The 15,123-nt window shown below is 41.8% G+C and overlaps 2 protein-coding genes and 1 long non-coding RNA gene across 4 annotated transcripts; 1 reads left to right on the forward strand and 2 right to left on the reverse strand.

Annotated features, from left to right (window-relative positions):
• Positions 1–438: 438 nt before the first annotated feature.
• LOC119019437 (phospholipase DDHD2-like) lies at positions 439–8,348 on the reverse strand. The gene is made up of 17 exons (XM_037097999.1): positions 8,040–8,348; positions 7,469–7,661; positions 6,836–7,029; positions 6,614–6,703; positions 6,382–6,502; positions 6,202–6,291; positions 5,977–6,118; positions 5,634–5,842; positions 5,489–5,550; positions 5,236–5,355; positions 5,059–5,154; positions 4,721–4,897; positions 3,990–4,145; positions 3,626–3,728; positions 3,378–3,515; positions 2,154–2,322; positions 439–2,064 (listed from the first exon to the last, which is right to left on the reverse strand). The coding sequence occupies exons 1-17, from the start codon at positions 8,073–8,075 to the stop codon at positions 1,983–1,985; spliced, it is 2,178 nt and encodes a 725-aa protein (XP_036953894.1). The 5' UTR covers positions 8,076–8,348; the 3' UTR covers positions 439–1,982.
• Positions 8,349–8,408: 60 nt separating this feature from the next.
• LOC119019439 lies at positions 8,409–10,718 on the forward strand. The gene is made up of 2 exons (XR_005075053.1): positions 8,409–8,511; positions 10,488–10,718. It is a non-coding gene; the product is annotated as an uncharacterized LOC119019439 (long non-coding RNA).
• Positions 9,561–14,607, reverse strand: anapc7 (anaphase promoting complex subunit 7). 2 transcript variants are annotated; one of them, XM_037098000.1, is made up of 11 exons: positions 14,507–14,607; positions 13,033–13,219; positions 12,734–12,853; positions 12,520–12,631; positions 12,220–12,373; positions 11,982–12,124; positions 11,738–11,855; positions 11,443–11,639; positions 11,121–11,345; positions 10,828–10,978; positions 9,561–10,684 (listed from the first exon to the last, which is right to left on the reverse strand). In XM_037098000.1, exons 1-11 carry the CDS (start codon positions 14,605–14,607, stop codon positions 10,495–10,497), a joined length of 1,698 nt encoding a protein of 565 aa, XP_036953895.1. In that variant the 3' UTR covers positions 9,561–10,494. The 2 variants fall into 2 exon arrangements, with proteins under 2 accessions (XP_036953895.1, XP_036953896.1); XM_037098001.1 differs by lacking the exon at positions 14,507–14,607 and adding an exon at positions 13,937–14,183 and having other exon boundaries at positions 10,495–10,684.
• Positions 14,608–15,123: the final 516 nt, after the last annotated feature.

Genomic DNA, 15,123 nt, shown 5'->3' on the forward strand with positions numbered 1-15,123 from the left:
GGCTTGTAAATTTGAGAACGAGGCTACTCCAACCAACCAATCAGCTACTGTGTATGTTGATCCCTTTAAACTCCCTCCTTCATCACTATTATTCATAATAATCACAAATTAATATTATACATACAGTTTTATTATTATTATTACCTATAATAATGTCTGATATAACTTCCCAGAACTATTTAACTAAGAAGAAGCTAGAGATGATGTAATTCTTGACTATTACTTATGAGGTGTGCAAATCGTCAGCTTCATCACGATACAATATATCAATTCTTTGTACAACGATATGATATTTGCAAAAAGGAACAAAAGATGTAAGTTATCGGTTATCGCCATGGGCTGATAAAAGTGTGCATCCCTAATAAAAACCCTAAAACAAAAAGGCTTCAGGTTGATTTATTGTGTTTGAAACTTAAAGAACACAAAAAGACACCTGTACTGTTTCATTATGGCACACACAAGATGTAACCATATTCATAGGGTATTTATTAGGAAAGAAGAACATTTGTTTGTTTTTTTTATTTTAGTATCAAGTGCAAAAGCACATTAGTTTTAGTCATGAAGATGAGCCACAGATCATTAGGTCTCGTTTTACTGAACGGAAACAGAGAGTATGATGAGGTTCAAGGAACCCTTGATGTGATTACTGAGTATTTAATGCATTTCTCAAAGAAAAATTACATGTTTTGTGCAGATGTTACACTCAGAGAGTGTTAATACAGTACATTTGGAGCTGTTGGGGCCCCGACAGTGCAAAACAGAACCGTCATTCATAAAGTTCAATCACTCAACACAGAGAGTTTCTCAACTTTACAGTCTTGACCTCATGTTACTATATGAAGGTGCTGATTTCTGATATTTCTAACACTGTTTCATATATTGTAATATAAAAATAAATTAGTATGCTTTGAAATTTAAATTCTATATATCTAGTTATTGTGCAAAATGAATATGATTCCAATGTGAAAACTCCGAATTGGGTGAGAAATAATGCTCTAACATAACAAAAAAGGGCAAAGCAATATGATGAATATAAGACAGACATGAACCATTTGGTCCACTGATATGGCAACAATCTAAGTGGGATAGCATCTGGGAATGAAGAACAAACTGATGATTTACAGGAGGATACATACATACATACATACATACACAAAAAGGTCATCAAAAGGACATTGTAAAGTGCCTGTGTTTCACTTCTTCATTTCTGAAACAAAACCTCATCAGGATTATTCTTTTAGAAGGCAAACTTCACGTGATAGTGATTATGATAGTGATAGTGATAGTGGCCGACATCCACATTATTGTTTCATTACAGAAATGTAGGAGTAGCAGCTTTGGGTTTAAAGTGTCCTTACTGTTGACAGAAACAGAATTTAGCTGCCTGAAGGACTTCAACAGACAACACCTCCACCCTTATTCATCTAAACAGAAAGTAAACATTTTATGGTTAACCAAATTTAAACAGCTGACCCAGTTTTTCATGAAGGTGCGGTCTAATGTAAAGTCAGGAGAGAGCTTCCCTGCAGGAGAGCTTAAAGTTTGAGGTTAAGATAGTTATTTTTTAGTTATAGTTCTACATTTCGGTAACTAATTATCTATTCTAGAAGTATTGTGTGTCTTCTGGTTATCATGATAGTTATTATTGAGAATATTAATCAGCTGCAGCTACATGCATGATATGTCAATAACCGCTTGTAAGTTCAATCAAGAATTACTAATAAAACACAGAAAAGTGCGACCAGGAACATGTCAGTGATGTTCAGGTGGATTACAAACAACTATGAGACATCAGATCTGGTCCTGCAGTTGTAATGTAGGTGACGGGCGGGCCAACAGGCGGGGCAGTCAGGTAACACCCAGACGGTAAGTCATTCTGGAAGAGGGTTGTGCAGATTCTGGTTCTGTCAGCTGTCTTTCATTCTCTCTCTCTTTCATGTTACAGTCGGGTCACAAAAGCAAGTCTTCATTCATAAAATTAATTATTGTTGTGGCTGTTCAAAGGCCACACCTAGCTTGTCGTAGATCTCCTTCAGTAGCAGCAGAGCGGTATCCTCGGATCCCCTGACAGACGGACAGATACAGAGAAACATCATTAATTTGAAGTGTCACAATCACTGTCGTCCACCCTGCCACAGGTATGCATGACTCACCAGTAACACAGATGAGACTGGATGGCAAACAGGTATTCGTTGAAGCTCTCGATGGGTTTTTCCTGAAGTACATAGTCGATCCGTCGTCCTCCGTTCAACATACCCACTTTAATCTCAGTCTGCTGCGTCTCCTCTGCTGAACCGGAGGATTCTGCCTCGTCACACACTGCTGCAAGGACAGAGTTGGAAAAGGCAGACGAGGTTTTACAGGCAGACAACAAAAAAAATGATTAGAGTCACCAGCAGCGATCTGCTTTGACCCGTATTGCTTGCTGAAATGCAGATAACTTAATAAAGAAGAGTGTAGGTGCTGTGCACAGTGTCCTCATCTGTCTCAGAGGAGAGTTAGTGTCCGAGTTTTGCAGGCATTTCTCTGAGTTAGTTTTGCAACATCCATCACTAGAGAAACTTTCCACTGTAAGGGGTCAACTGCTTCCAACAAGAACATTTTAAGACATGATTTGATTTGAGGAAGTGAAGTACTTTGAGCAAAGTTTTTATAGCTGGACTGGACGAGTGCGTATTTGATAACATTGCTCAGGAGGTGCTTTAAGCTTTCAGTTAGTGATACAAGTCAGCTGATCATGTAGGAGACAAGTTCAAACATTTATGTCTTAGGTGCAAGTGAGATGTTGAGTAATAATCAGCCAGTGTTGTGATGAGTACTAATATGTTATGAATTAATTAAGAGTCTCCACAGAGACCAGATGCTCTGCTGATGAACCCTGGTGAAAGTTCTGACCGCTGCTTCTCATTCATCTTTAATGGCCATTACTGACAATATACCTCTGCACTTACTAGCTTGTACAACCAATTCCAATAAAGTTGGGATGCTGTGTAAAACACTCAACAGAATGTTATCATTTGCTCATCCTTTTTAACATGTATTCAACTGACTGGCACTTAGTAGAGTGTACACCTCCGCAGAGGCCCAGCAGTTCTCTTTAATTTGATCAAGCCTCATCAGAGTTGATTATCTCAGCTGCACTTTGGTAGTTGCAAGAGAGAGAATGAGTTCATTTACTCGTTTTCTCATTTATTCTAGCCAAGTGACCATCCTGGCTTACATACTGGGCCACTCCAGTATGAGAGGTGTACAAAGAGACTGGGTTGGATGCACACTTGTGCTCACACACACACACACACACACACACACACACACACACACACACACACACACACACACACACACACACACACACACACACACAAGTGCTTTTCTACCCTGTGTCTCTTGAAGGTTTCTCTCTACTGTAGTTTCTCCTTCCTCCACCGGGGGCAGCGCAGCAACTTGTGGTCTGGAAAACGCCTGCCACGCCGTCCGTAACGACCCCCAAACGTTGTTCTTCAAATCCTTTAGTTCTGTGAGACAAAGGTGAACGGGAGGGGGTTATCATTAAGCCTACTGAGCAAAAAGCACCGACCACAATATTGCTCCACAGAGACGAGGAGAAAGAAACAGACAAACAAACCCAGGTGCATTCTTTTGCGGCCTTTGTGGTGAGGGATCAGCATCGGCTCCAGATCCACATCTGACACAATCATGGGCTCTATCCGATACGCCACAGGGTCAAACTACAGAGCAAAACAATGGGAGCGATGATTATAGCTCCAGTACATACCTTATTTCCTATATAAAGCACATGTGTAGGTTCAATGATGACAAAAGTTAGATGAGACCAGTGATTGCGTCTGTATATTCTAACTATTCTTGGCATTACGTTAATTCTTTGTGACATAACAGGGGAAAAATTCAAACTGCACTTGTGGCAGATAAAAGCAGGTCTTATTATCCTAAGTGCTGGATGTATCCAGAGTAAATCTGCGATTACTCACCGGGTGATAGATGTTGTAAAAGCTCTTACAGGTTGGGAAGGTGTAGTTGGGATCAACGCGTTTGAGACCGCGAACAGTCAGGAACATCCCGATAGGAGAGCCAAAAGCAAAAAATGTTTGAGGGTGGAAAGCCAGCTGTGGGTACTCAATGGATACCTGGATGGAGAGAAGGTAGCAAGAAACACATGTGACATTAAATCTGTTACATTTTTGTTCTAAGACTACGGAGCTTTTCAGAAAGATGGGAAGAAAACACTTCTCTGTTGCACAGTGTTGTTGGGGACATTTAAACTCCATTTCATGACATCGAGACAACATTCAGGGAGCATGACAGCAAGTAAGGAGAAGACCAGGGAGCACTCATGCAGGACTGGATGAGCACTGACAGTGTTGTGTTGTACGACTCAACTGGACAAAGAAGGAAGCTTAAATCACAGCACAATGTAGGAAACTCTATTACTCATAAAGAAGCCACTACATTTCTTTCTTCTTGAGTTTTCTCTGACCTGACCGTACATAATGAGAAACTCCAGGTATAGTGAGGACAAAGACAGCCCAGGACAAATCTTTAGGGCACAGGGACATCATGTGAGACACACCCGTCCCTTGGCTATACCTCCATTAGTCTGTCCAGGGTAAGCAAGAGGAGGAGAGAAACAGGAAGTTGACGCATCAAAGCTTTTGTCTGCTGATACTTGCAATGTTGTCGTGTCTGTGTCCACATGTGGTACCTGTCCGATGCCCACGTCAAAGTATTCATAGTCGACAGCACTGGTGATGGACTGTGCACTGTGGAACTGGGTCTGCTGGACCGTCAATCCAAAAGACGGCTTTCCATGCAGATCACTGTTCACTTGAGGTGGAACTTGCCGCCCTGCAGCCAGATGTACAGCGCCTGTCTTACAAGCCTGGTTAAATTGAAAAATGTAAAAATGTGTTTAAACAATACAAGGCTTAATTTATATGATGACTATCAATAGCAAAAAAACAGCAAAGAATCCACATGAATGAGGGGAAATAGGTTAAGAAACACATCAAATTTAATGGGTTTTCATGGCCTATGTCTGACCTCCGGAAGACAATTTCTCTTGGCGTAGTTCAGGATCTTCTTCCTTGGTCCGAGAGGAATTCCTAAATCTTTGAGGTCACCGTCTTGGCAAAGAGCCTAGAAGAGGAGAGCCATACTTTACATGCATTACACTTTGATTTGTGTGTACGTTACATGTCTGCTGTGTTTGCATGTTACCAGAGACTCCAGGTCAAGGTTGTCTGCCTGTAGTGTATCCAGGTACTGCTGCAGGCCCAGGCTGGAAAGAGTCTGCTCCAGTGTGTCGCAGCTCAGGTGTGAGGGCTCATCAGAGGGCCCCTGCAATGGGGACAGAAATGAAAAAGGATTTATTCATCTATATGGAAAGAAATATACAATCAATATACAAAAATATACAATCTTTTTAGGTTCACTCTATAGGTTTTATCTTTAACTCTGCATGAGACTGTACCTCCTCTCTGGGCTCTGAATCAGTCCTCTGATTAGTTAGCAGGTCAAACAAGATCAGTGATCCTGCAGAATGAGAAACGTGGAAAGAGTGAATATTTTGTTTTTCAGTGATAGTGTGGGATTCTCTGTGTTTGCGGGTGTCTTACCCAGGCTGTGGCCCACAACTGAAACTGCCCCTTTAAACTCTGGATGTCTCTGATGGAAGAGGGCGTGCAGTCTGTTGATCTCGGAGGCGACTGTGTCCACTATGGTCTGGCAGTAGGTTGGGCTGTTGTAGAAAAACAGGTCAAGCAGAGTGTCGTTGGTGAAATGTCTCAGCTTGCTGATGCTGGGTAGAGTAATCCTCTGGATGTCCCTGGAAAAAGAACAATAAAGGAGAAAATAAAAGGGAGGAAAGACAGAGTTGAACATTTTGTTGCAACCAATGGAAACACAAGTAGTATTCTGCAATATAGGGACTGTTTTTTTTCCATCTTTCTCCGTACTTACTCGTCCACACCGGTGGCATCCCCGTGTAAAGAGCTGTGCCAGTTGACTGGGAGGAACTCCACTCTGCCTATCTGACCATCCTGCTGAGCCTGCTTGTAATGAGAAGCCAGGAGGGACAGAGACGCACTCCTGAAATCATTTACTGGAGAGAGACGAGAAGAAAAAGAGTCATACATGCACGTAAACTTATGCATTTCTACACAGTGTACACACACAAAAACTTACCACCCTGTATGATGGACCTCAAACGCAAGTCACATGCAGGACCGATGCCATGGACCATAAAGACAAGGTGGTCCACCTTTTCTGGTTCACCTGGGAACAGACAGACAAATGAGCCACAAGCCAACATCATGATGGGTGCATATTCTCCTGTATTTCTTACTGGTACACCTACATACGTACCATCAGGTATTTCCACAGAGATGTTGTCCACTCCTCTCTTGACAGTTCGAGGCCTGGTCTGCTCTGAGGGTGAGGACGCCCACTCGTCCTGCAATCCTATTCGCTTATACTGCATAATCACCTGGGAGAGACGCAAGCAAACGGAAGAGAAGATGCTTAGTAGATGTACAGCGTGGTTTTGTTGTGTATTTGATTACAATGTACAAATAGATGCTTTAACAGCAAGTTTTACTTTGGGATTGTGAAAGATTACAGTCTCTCCAGTGGGGAACTCCAGTTTCCTCTTCCACTCGTCCAAAGTTACTGCGATCATATAAGCCTCCTGAAAAATCGGAAGGGCAGGAATCAAAGACAAATATGAAAAGAGAACGTGAAGAACGAGCAAAGTTAGGAAGAGGATAAAGTCAGAAGTTTTAGGAATGAGCGGTGTGATGGGTCACATGTGTCAAACTACCTCCAGACTTTGGCTGATGTCCTCCGGGTAAGGCATGAACCTGGCGTCTTTGTTTCCTTTATAGAACCAGGTACAGCGGCGGACTTCAGTGGGCGCTTGCTCCCAGTACACAGCGTAGCGCCTCCTTTCCTTGACATGTACGTCATACCGCTCTCCATCCACAGCCACCACCACCTCCTCCTTCTTTTCTCCTGCTGCCCAGTAAACACACACATACACCATCAGATACAAACTGACACCCTGATGACAGTTAAATATGCTGGTGCTGCGCTTCAGTTCTGGTAATAGAATATGTCCCCTGATGTTCTACATATTTGTGTGAAAGCATGGTTGAAAAAAAGTACATGAATTCATTGTTTATGTGGAGCAGTGATACTGGACTTTGGACTGCAGCAGCACCACCAGGAGGATAAGTGCACTCTTTTAAAAAAATATGGGCAAATAATGTAGACTAAGGAGCCGTCATCCTCTCTCACTTTGAAAAGACTTATACTATCAAAGGGAAAGACTCATGGACAGACACGGTGACACAGATGTGCCATGGAAATTTTGAAATAAAGGCGTAGATGCTATTGGATCATTAATCACTGAATCCTGTATATCGATCCGGATCGGTGTATTGTTAATGCTTACCGGTGTCGCAGGCATTTTGTAGTTTGTCAGAGTCCTCCCTGCTGAAGGGAAGCCAGGAGGCGTTGTCGTCAGCCCGTCGGCAGAAGAACCAGTGAGGCTGCACCTCTTGATAAGGCGCTGGTCCCAAGTCCATGTCAAGCATCTCAGAGGAGGACGCGGAAGAATGCGAGACCTCGTCCACCACAGGCGACACCTGGAGAAAAACGATGACAGCGTGCCGAATCGATGTCACTTCTTCATGTCAGCAATATTGCTCAGAATCAGAGTTACTTTATAGACCCCTGAGGGGGAAATTGCTTGTTACAGCTGCTCCACATTCAAAGTCCCAGAAATACACAAAAAATAAAAAACTACAAATAAGACAGAACAACAAAAACAACAACTGTACATTTCACAGGAATATATCCATGTATAAGGTGTAATAAATAATGCTACAGTTGAATTTTAGGTTATTGCACATTGTTTGTCTTAATAATTGCACACTAGAGAGAAACAAAGCGTCCAGAGTCCTAATATTGACTCACAGTGTCTGACAGTAGATTAGTGAAGTTAGTAAAAAGCAGATACACACCTGTGTTTTCCCTCCTTGGTTGTGTCCACTGTTCATGTCTGTAGCTTGGAGATAAGTAAATGCACGACGCTGAAGGCACCAGACACCATCACACAAAGCAAAAGACAGTCAGACAGGACAGGATCAGGCCTCCTCTTGGACAGAAACACAAAGCCCTGTTTGATTCTGTCCTCTTATCAAGCTGTCTTGTCCCTCCTCTGTCCACAGCTACAGCTCGTAAACAACCTGCTATCTCTCAACATCCCGCAGAAACAATGATGTCAGTCAGACTTTACACCCTGCTCCTCCTGGTTCACTATGCTGAAGATAGCAGCGTGCCACCGCTTGACACAACAACGGAAGTACGTCATGCGCGCGACGATGGCGTCATATTAAAGTGCGCAACATCAACAAGCGGTAGCCATAACAACCCGCAACAACAGGGACACCAGGGAGACAGATCTTCACGCTGTCCCGGGGAAGGAGACGTGTTGTGAGTTAGAAGAACCTTTTCTCCGGTTGACAGACTCGGTTTTCAAGTTTGTTATTGGACGGACATTCACTCCGGAGACACCCAGCGGCGGCTCCTCCCCTGTTTCACCCAGTGTTGGCAGCAGGAGGACGGTTAGCTCACCTCCCGCTGGAGGCTAATTCAGGAGCCATCATTGTTTCTTTGATTTGCACAAAAACAATATTTCTTCATGCTGACGTGATGATATTAGTGAAAATGATGATTTAAACGTTTTATACGAAACTGATTGCATGTAGCAAACTTGTTCTGATTGCTAATGTGTAATGTATTTGTGTTTATTTTTCATATCATTATATATTATGAAAATTCAACATTTCTTTCCAATAACCTCCATGTCATGTGACCAAGTGACTCCAAACCAATGCCGAATTGTATTACTAAATGGGACAAATGAGAATCACCTCTTTTTATAAAATTTTACTGCTTCTTCTATTTTATATCAATATTTATTATGAAAATTCAGCAGTTTTTTTTCAATAGCTTCGGTGTCATCTAACCCAGTAACTCCAAACCAAAGGCGAATTGTATAACTAACTTGGACAAATAAGACAGACCTGTTTTTATGACATCTTACTGCTTATTTTATTTTATATGAATATTTATTATGACAATTCAGCATTCTTTTTTCCAACAGCTTTGGTGTCATGTGTCCCAGTGTCTCCAAACCAATGCCGAATTGTATTACTAAACGAGACAAATAAGACACACCTCTTTTTTATTAAATTTGACTGTTTTTTCTATTTTATATCAATATCTATTGTGATAATTCAGCAGTAAGGGCAACCCAGTATGTACTTAAAGTAAAAAGAGTATGTGATTCTGAATGCACCATGAGAATGGAAGTGAAGTAGGAGACATCTTTCACAGGTTCAGGCTCTTTTTTAAATGAGTGAGTAAATGTTATTTTAAGGATTTCGAAAAATTATAAATCATCAAGCATGACTGAGGGAATCTTCAAACAATATTTAATGTAATGTGCCATCTAGAGAAACTGGACTACAACATTCATGTCAAGTGAGTGTTGAATTATTTTATTATACACTTTAAAAATATGTACAAAACACTATAAACATTTGTCTTGAAATGGTTAAGTAACACTTCCCAACTTCAGAATGAGTTGATCAGAGGGCTGTTTTTTTTCTTTTTTTTTTAAATACAGAAAGGCAGATGACACACACAAATAATAAGCATGTACATTACATGACACATTCTCATGTTAAAATTAATAAGGTACATTTTCAAGAGCAGCAGAAATATAGTCACTTTTTACAGACAGACGGGGGGGTTTGCCTGTCTGAGACGCGACATCGTGGCAAATTCACAACCTTTATTGTGAAATTATGACGTCTGCACTTTGTCTCTTCTGCAGAAAACAGGCGAGTCAGTACGGCTCAAACAAAACACAAATCTAAAAATCATTGTCAGTCCCCTGTAACACATGTGAAGGATAACTCCAGCCACTTTTTTTAACGGCCTAAACAAAATTTCCCTTTACATCAGCTGCTTCTGTCTACATTTCCCTTTATACATCTCGCTCAGTAACAGCTCAACCTCCAGATCCAAAGCAGGTCTTTTATTTTCTTACACTTTTTAATGAATATAATTACCTTTTATGTGAGCAGGTAACCACAGACTGCCAGCAAAGATGTAACAAAGGAGTGCTGATGAAATGTCCAAATTGGCATCAAAGATACAATTTAACTTTTTGAAATCAAGGTGTTGAAAACACATCTTGATCTTCTCTAAGGTTGAGTGTTTACTGGTAAGACTGTATTGGACAGCTGTACAAACAAACCTAAAGTATCTCCACAGTGAAGAGGCTGAAGTTTGTCTGAATGTCAGGGGGAAAAGCATCACCTTGTCCTGTTTGACAGCGAAAAGCTTCCGACAGGCTGCAGCGTGTCAGACGGAGGAACTGACTGTGTATCCTTCAGCAGGCCGGGGTCACTGCATACCAAACCACTGTTCCTGATCGGCCCACTGTGCTGCTTCACTGTCACTGCCCTCCAGATCTCCATCCTCCCCACTGCCCTCCATGTCGTCGCCGTCCAGCTCCACTGTGGCGTCCGTGGGACTCTCCTCCTTCTCCATTTTCTGCATGCCTTCTAGAGACTTCTGGTCATTTGGATCCAGGCTGAGGAGAGATGAAATAAAAATGCAAAAACTTACAGATAAGTTTGTTTTTTGATTAGCATTCCCATCATAAATCATTAGTGCCTTTTTCATAATGTGTCACTTTGTTATGGCTTTGCAACATTAGAAAATTGAACTGGTTACCTTAGTGCTATGCTGTACTGATCCATGGCTTCTTGGTAATCATTCACAGCCACCAGGAAATCTCCCAGCATCCTATGCAGGACACAATCACTCTGATTGGCCAGGGCGTTACGGAGGAGAGCGATCCCTTCTTCATATTTCTGTTCTCGGCCTTCACGAGAAAACAAGACACTTAATTTCCATCTGTACATCCATATTCACGTTCTTTGTATTACTAGAGTTTAAAATTAAAACCACGTCACTGCAAAAGCAAAACCAAATAGAACAACATGCTGTTAACATGTTATACATACTCAGCAGTTCAGCCTTTTTGACCACTGCCTTGGTGTAGTCGGGTCTCTGGGCCAGAGCTTTGTCCAGCAGGGTTTTGGCTTTCTCCTGAGTCACAGGGTCTTCCAGGCACACGGTGGCGAGGATGGTCAGAGTCTGTGCATTGGCCCCCAGAGTCTTATAGATGTTATTGGCCATTCCCATAGCCTCTCGAATCCCATTAGAGGCAAGGTAACAGTCGATCAGACCTGTGAGGGGACAGGTACTGATGCTTAGCAGCAGAATACAAATAAACTACATCTGAAGGACGAAACATGTGAGGATGGAAATATAAAAGACTTGTGCCTTCATAACAGTCGAGTCGGCAGGGTGCCAGGCGCATGGCCTCTCTGAAGTGGATGATGGCTTCTTGAACACGACCCATGTTTCTCAGTGCTGCCCCCTTCAGGAGGAGAGCCTGCACACTGTTGCTGTTCAGCTGGATGGCCTTGGCTCCCAGGTACAGAGCTCTGGAGTAACGCTTGCTGTAAAAGCTGTGACAACTGAACAACAAAAACAAGTACAGGGGTTACAAAAACTTAACATGATTCATATCAAGGGATATAACAGGCCTCTAAAAGCTGCTGGCTCAGAGACTCACCCAGAGATCACCCAGGGCTCTGCATGCTGGTCTGAGATATTAAATAATCGTCCTCCCAGGACTTCAACATCCTCCAAGTGTCCTTCACGGGCCATCAGGTATCCATAAACATCCATTCCTGTGAGGGAAAACAAATGAAATGAAATTCACCTCTCTCTAAGTGCATAAACACTTCAGCTTCGGCTGGCACTTTTCTGTCTGGAAAAAACTCCATGCGGACACAGAGCTTTATCCTGCAGCTCACCTTTGATGAGGTATGGATCCAGCATTTGGGCTTGTTCAAATTTGAGAATGGCATTCTTGGTGTCACCTGCCCTGAAATAGACATCTGCAAGGCTCACCAGGAGGTCCACGTTGTCCCGCAACAGAGACTTCTTCTCAAGAGAGCTGAGACGAGAGGAGGAATGGAAGCGCATCAATAATAAATAAGACTGTCAACTTAAAAGGAACCAGAATGTTAAAAGCGTTGCTGCTCTGCTCACCAGATAGTGTTGATGGCTCTTTGATTGTCTCCTGCATGTATGAAGGCATACGCTTTGACCCAAACAGAGAGCCAGTCCAGGTTGGGGATACTCTGAATCACATCCATCGTCATTGAAGCCACTTCAGCTCCTTTGACTGATAAAGAAAGAAGGCCTAGAGGAAAAAAGTTAAGTTTATTTATGAGGACTTTTCACAAACAGATCTGTACAAAGAGATTCACTCATTTCAAGCGGAACTTTTGTGTGTCAGCCGGATAAACGTCTTCTGGACCATGAAGGCATCTCAGTGAACACACATACCAATGATTGCATCCAGAGCGAGGGGACACTGTCTGAGGACTTCTTTGTAGCTTGTCACTGCGGACCGCTCCTGACCAGCTTTCCTGTACAGGTTAGCTAGCATCATGTTGATCTGAGGCAAGAAAGACAGAATGATAAACATTTATTTTATTACAAGATTTTAAGCCAAGGGACTCAATCATTTGCAGAATCAAAACAGGGTGTTTTAGCCTACCTTTGGAGTCCTCTGTCTGGATGGAATCCCGTCGAGCACTGCGATGGCGTCTTTATCCAGTTTCAGAATGGTGTAGCATTCAGCGATCTTATACTTGACCTCAATTTCTGACGGCAAACTCTGAAAGACAGTTGTTCAGTGTAATTTCAAATTAATCTACTATCATTCGTGGAAGCTGACAGCGGTGGTGGAATGCACCACTGTGACACATGCAAAACAAATTACATATCTTTTACACCCCATGTTGTGTTACAGCTTCAATCAAAATGTTTTAAATGCACAGACTTCTCAAAACACACCTGTGCCTGTATGTTAGATGCAGCTCCACCAGTAGAGGTACGAACTTTAGATGTTTTGCTGAGCACCTTCTTCTGTTGCAGAGCCATACTGTATTTGCAGGCGGCATTACGATATTCCTTATCGTGGAAGATGGCATCGGCGTGGTAAACCAACATCTGGTACTTCTGGGCCGGTGAGAACAGCTCTCTTGAATCAAGAAAGGACACAAATTATCACAGATTGTATCACAAGCTGGAAAAACAACACAAGCACTGTACAAAAAGCCATCAAGTTACCACAACTAACATCATTCAGAGGCATAACATCTGTAGATGTTGTGTGTCTGCTCAAGTGATCAAGGGTCTCTCTCCTCCCCCATTAACAGTTCATAACATTAAGCTCACATAATGCGAGGACAACTAGGATGTTAGATCTGAGATTAAATAATGACTAAAATCAACTCCATCATGTTTTCATCACACATAAACCCAAACACTTAATCCCATGAACTCTGGTTGTTATTGCTGTTATGTATTAATGTTCTGAAATCCTCTTATAGATGTTGTTGCTGCTGCTGCTATTTATGTACAGTTGTTATGTGTCGCTCTGTAACTGTTAATATACTGTAATGTTTTATTTTCTTAACAGGGACAGTGCCTTCCTCTGTCTTTTAGCAATCTCTGGTACAGCTACTAAGTTGTACACTGCAGCACTGTCCCTGTCAAACAAACCAATAAATAATAAAGCATTTAGAGGGCACAACTTAGAAAATATGTTTCTGTATTACACACGATGATGCAATTTTATATTGCAATAGCACAGACTCACTCATCACATTAAGTAACAGAAAACACAGAAGAGAAAAACCATAATGAAATCAAGTTCATTAACACACATAGAGCAAAAGTAATTAAGAATCCTTACAGCAACAAAGACGGCGATCGAGTCAACTGAGCCAAAGCACATGCATCTAAGAAGTAATCAAAATCAAATATGGCTTCAGGATATAAGTTACTGCATCATAACAAACCCCCTGGACAGTAACTTTGACAGCACATTAACGTTACATGGCTACTGTAATTAAACCAATCGCACTATATTGTCAAGATTATGACGAGAAAAGACGAAATAAACAGCAATATATGTCACAAGTCTTCCTACACAATAACGGTTACCCGCTGATCGATTGATTCACAACACTTCAAGCTAACTGCTAAAAGCAGACTCTGCATATGACTATTCCTTGGGAATGATCGCTCGCCGTGGCTCACATAATAATATAAATTACACTATCAGTAGCGTCATTAACTACTTGCCTGGCCTTACTATTTTACTGACATCTATTTGCATTCATTTAAAAACCCGCGGTGCTTATGCTCATTAATGTCATCTGTTGTTGACCAGTTAGCTTTGGGCTAACGCTAACAACATAACACACAGCGATGGGACAACGTTCTTCAGGACATAGACGGGCCCCGCTCTGACAATACTTACGGATTGTTATTACTCATCGTCAACAACAAACTGCTCAGTATCCGGACATTGGAGTGAAGACCAGCGGCCGCCATATCCCGAACATGATCTATTACATTCATTTTCGCGTGAGTTGAGGGTCTGCTTTATGTTTCCGTGTCAGGTTAAAAGTTTGGACTTGATGACAACAGCTAATGCTACCTAGCTTCTGATGTATTAAATATGGCGCCGAACACCCTCCCTTCCGCATTTTGCTACCTTCAGGTACACATGTAAAGCTCGTGTTTTCAAACACTATACTTGTAAATACGATATCTTCAGCAAACATGTGACTTTGTAAAAAAAAAAAACTAAATTAGCTTCGTTCCAATGTATTTGTTCGAGAAACGATAAGTGAAACTGGAAAGAGTTTAACAAATAAGAAAACTTTGAGGTTAGAGGTCTGTTGGGGATCCGCACTTTTATCCGATAGTTATGAACGCATCTTGTGTGTTTGCTGCAGCATAATTTTTCTTTTTTAGTAATTCATGGGAGCTTTAATAGTTTCACCATTTTGGGCATCAACTGTTAAATGAAACCCAAAATTACCTTGATAAACACATCTGTACACTAAGATACTTTTATGTTGTCCTCTAAAT

Source organism: Acanthopagrus latus, chromosome 5 (genome assembly GCF_904848185.1).
Source record: "Acanthopagrus latus isolate v.2019 chromosome 5, fAcaLat1.1, whole genome shotgun sequence".
NCBI lineage: Eukaryota > Metazoa > Chordata > Actinopteri > Spariformes > Sparidae > Acanthopagrus > Acanthopagrus latus.

Excerpts from the sequence above, each read along its gene's own strand:
- LOC119019437 (XM_037097999.1), bottom strand. The coding sequence starts at position 8,075 with ATGAACAGTGGACACAACCAAGGAGGGAAAACACAG. Across the intron at positions 6,292-6,381 it reads CTCTGTGGAAATACCTGATG|GTGAACCAGAAAAGGTGGAC; the intron begins GTACGTATGTAG and ends GTCTGTTCCCAG. Across the intron at positions 6,119-6,201 it reads GAGGTCCATCATACAGGGTG|TAAATGATTTCAGGAGTGCG; the intron begins GTAAGTTTTTGT and ends GTCTCTCTCCAG.
- anapc7 (XM_037098000.1), bottom strand. The coding sequence starts at position 14,607 with ATGAATGTAATAGATCATGTTCGGGATATGGCGGCCGCTGGTCTTCAC. Across the intron at positions 12,854-13,032 it reads CATCTAACATACAGGCACAG|AGTTTGCCGTCAGAAATTGA; the intron begins GTGTGTTTTGAG and ends ACTGTCTTTCAG. Across the intron at positions 11,640-11,737 it reads GAGCCCTGGGTGATCTCTGG|TTGTCACAGCTTTTACAGCA; the intron begins GTGAGTCTCTGA and ends TTTGTTGTTCAG.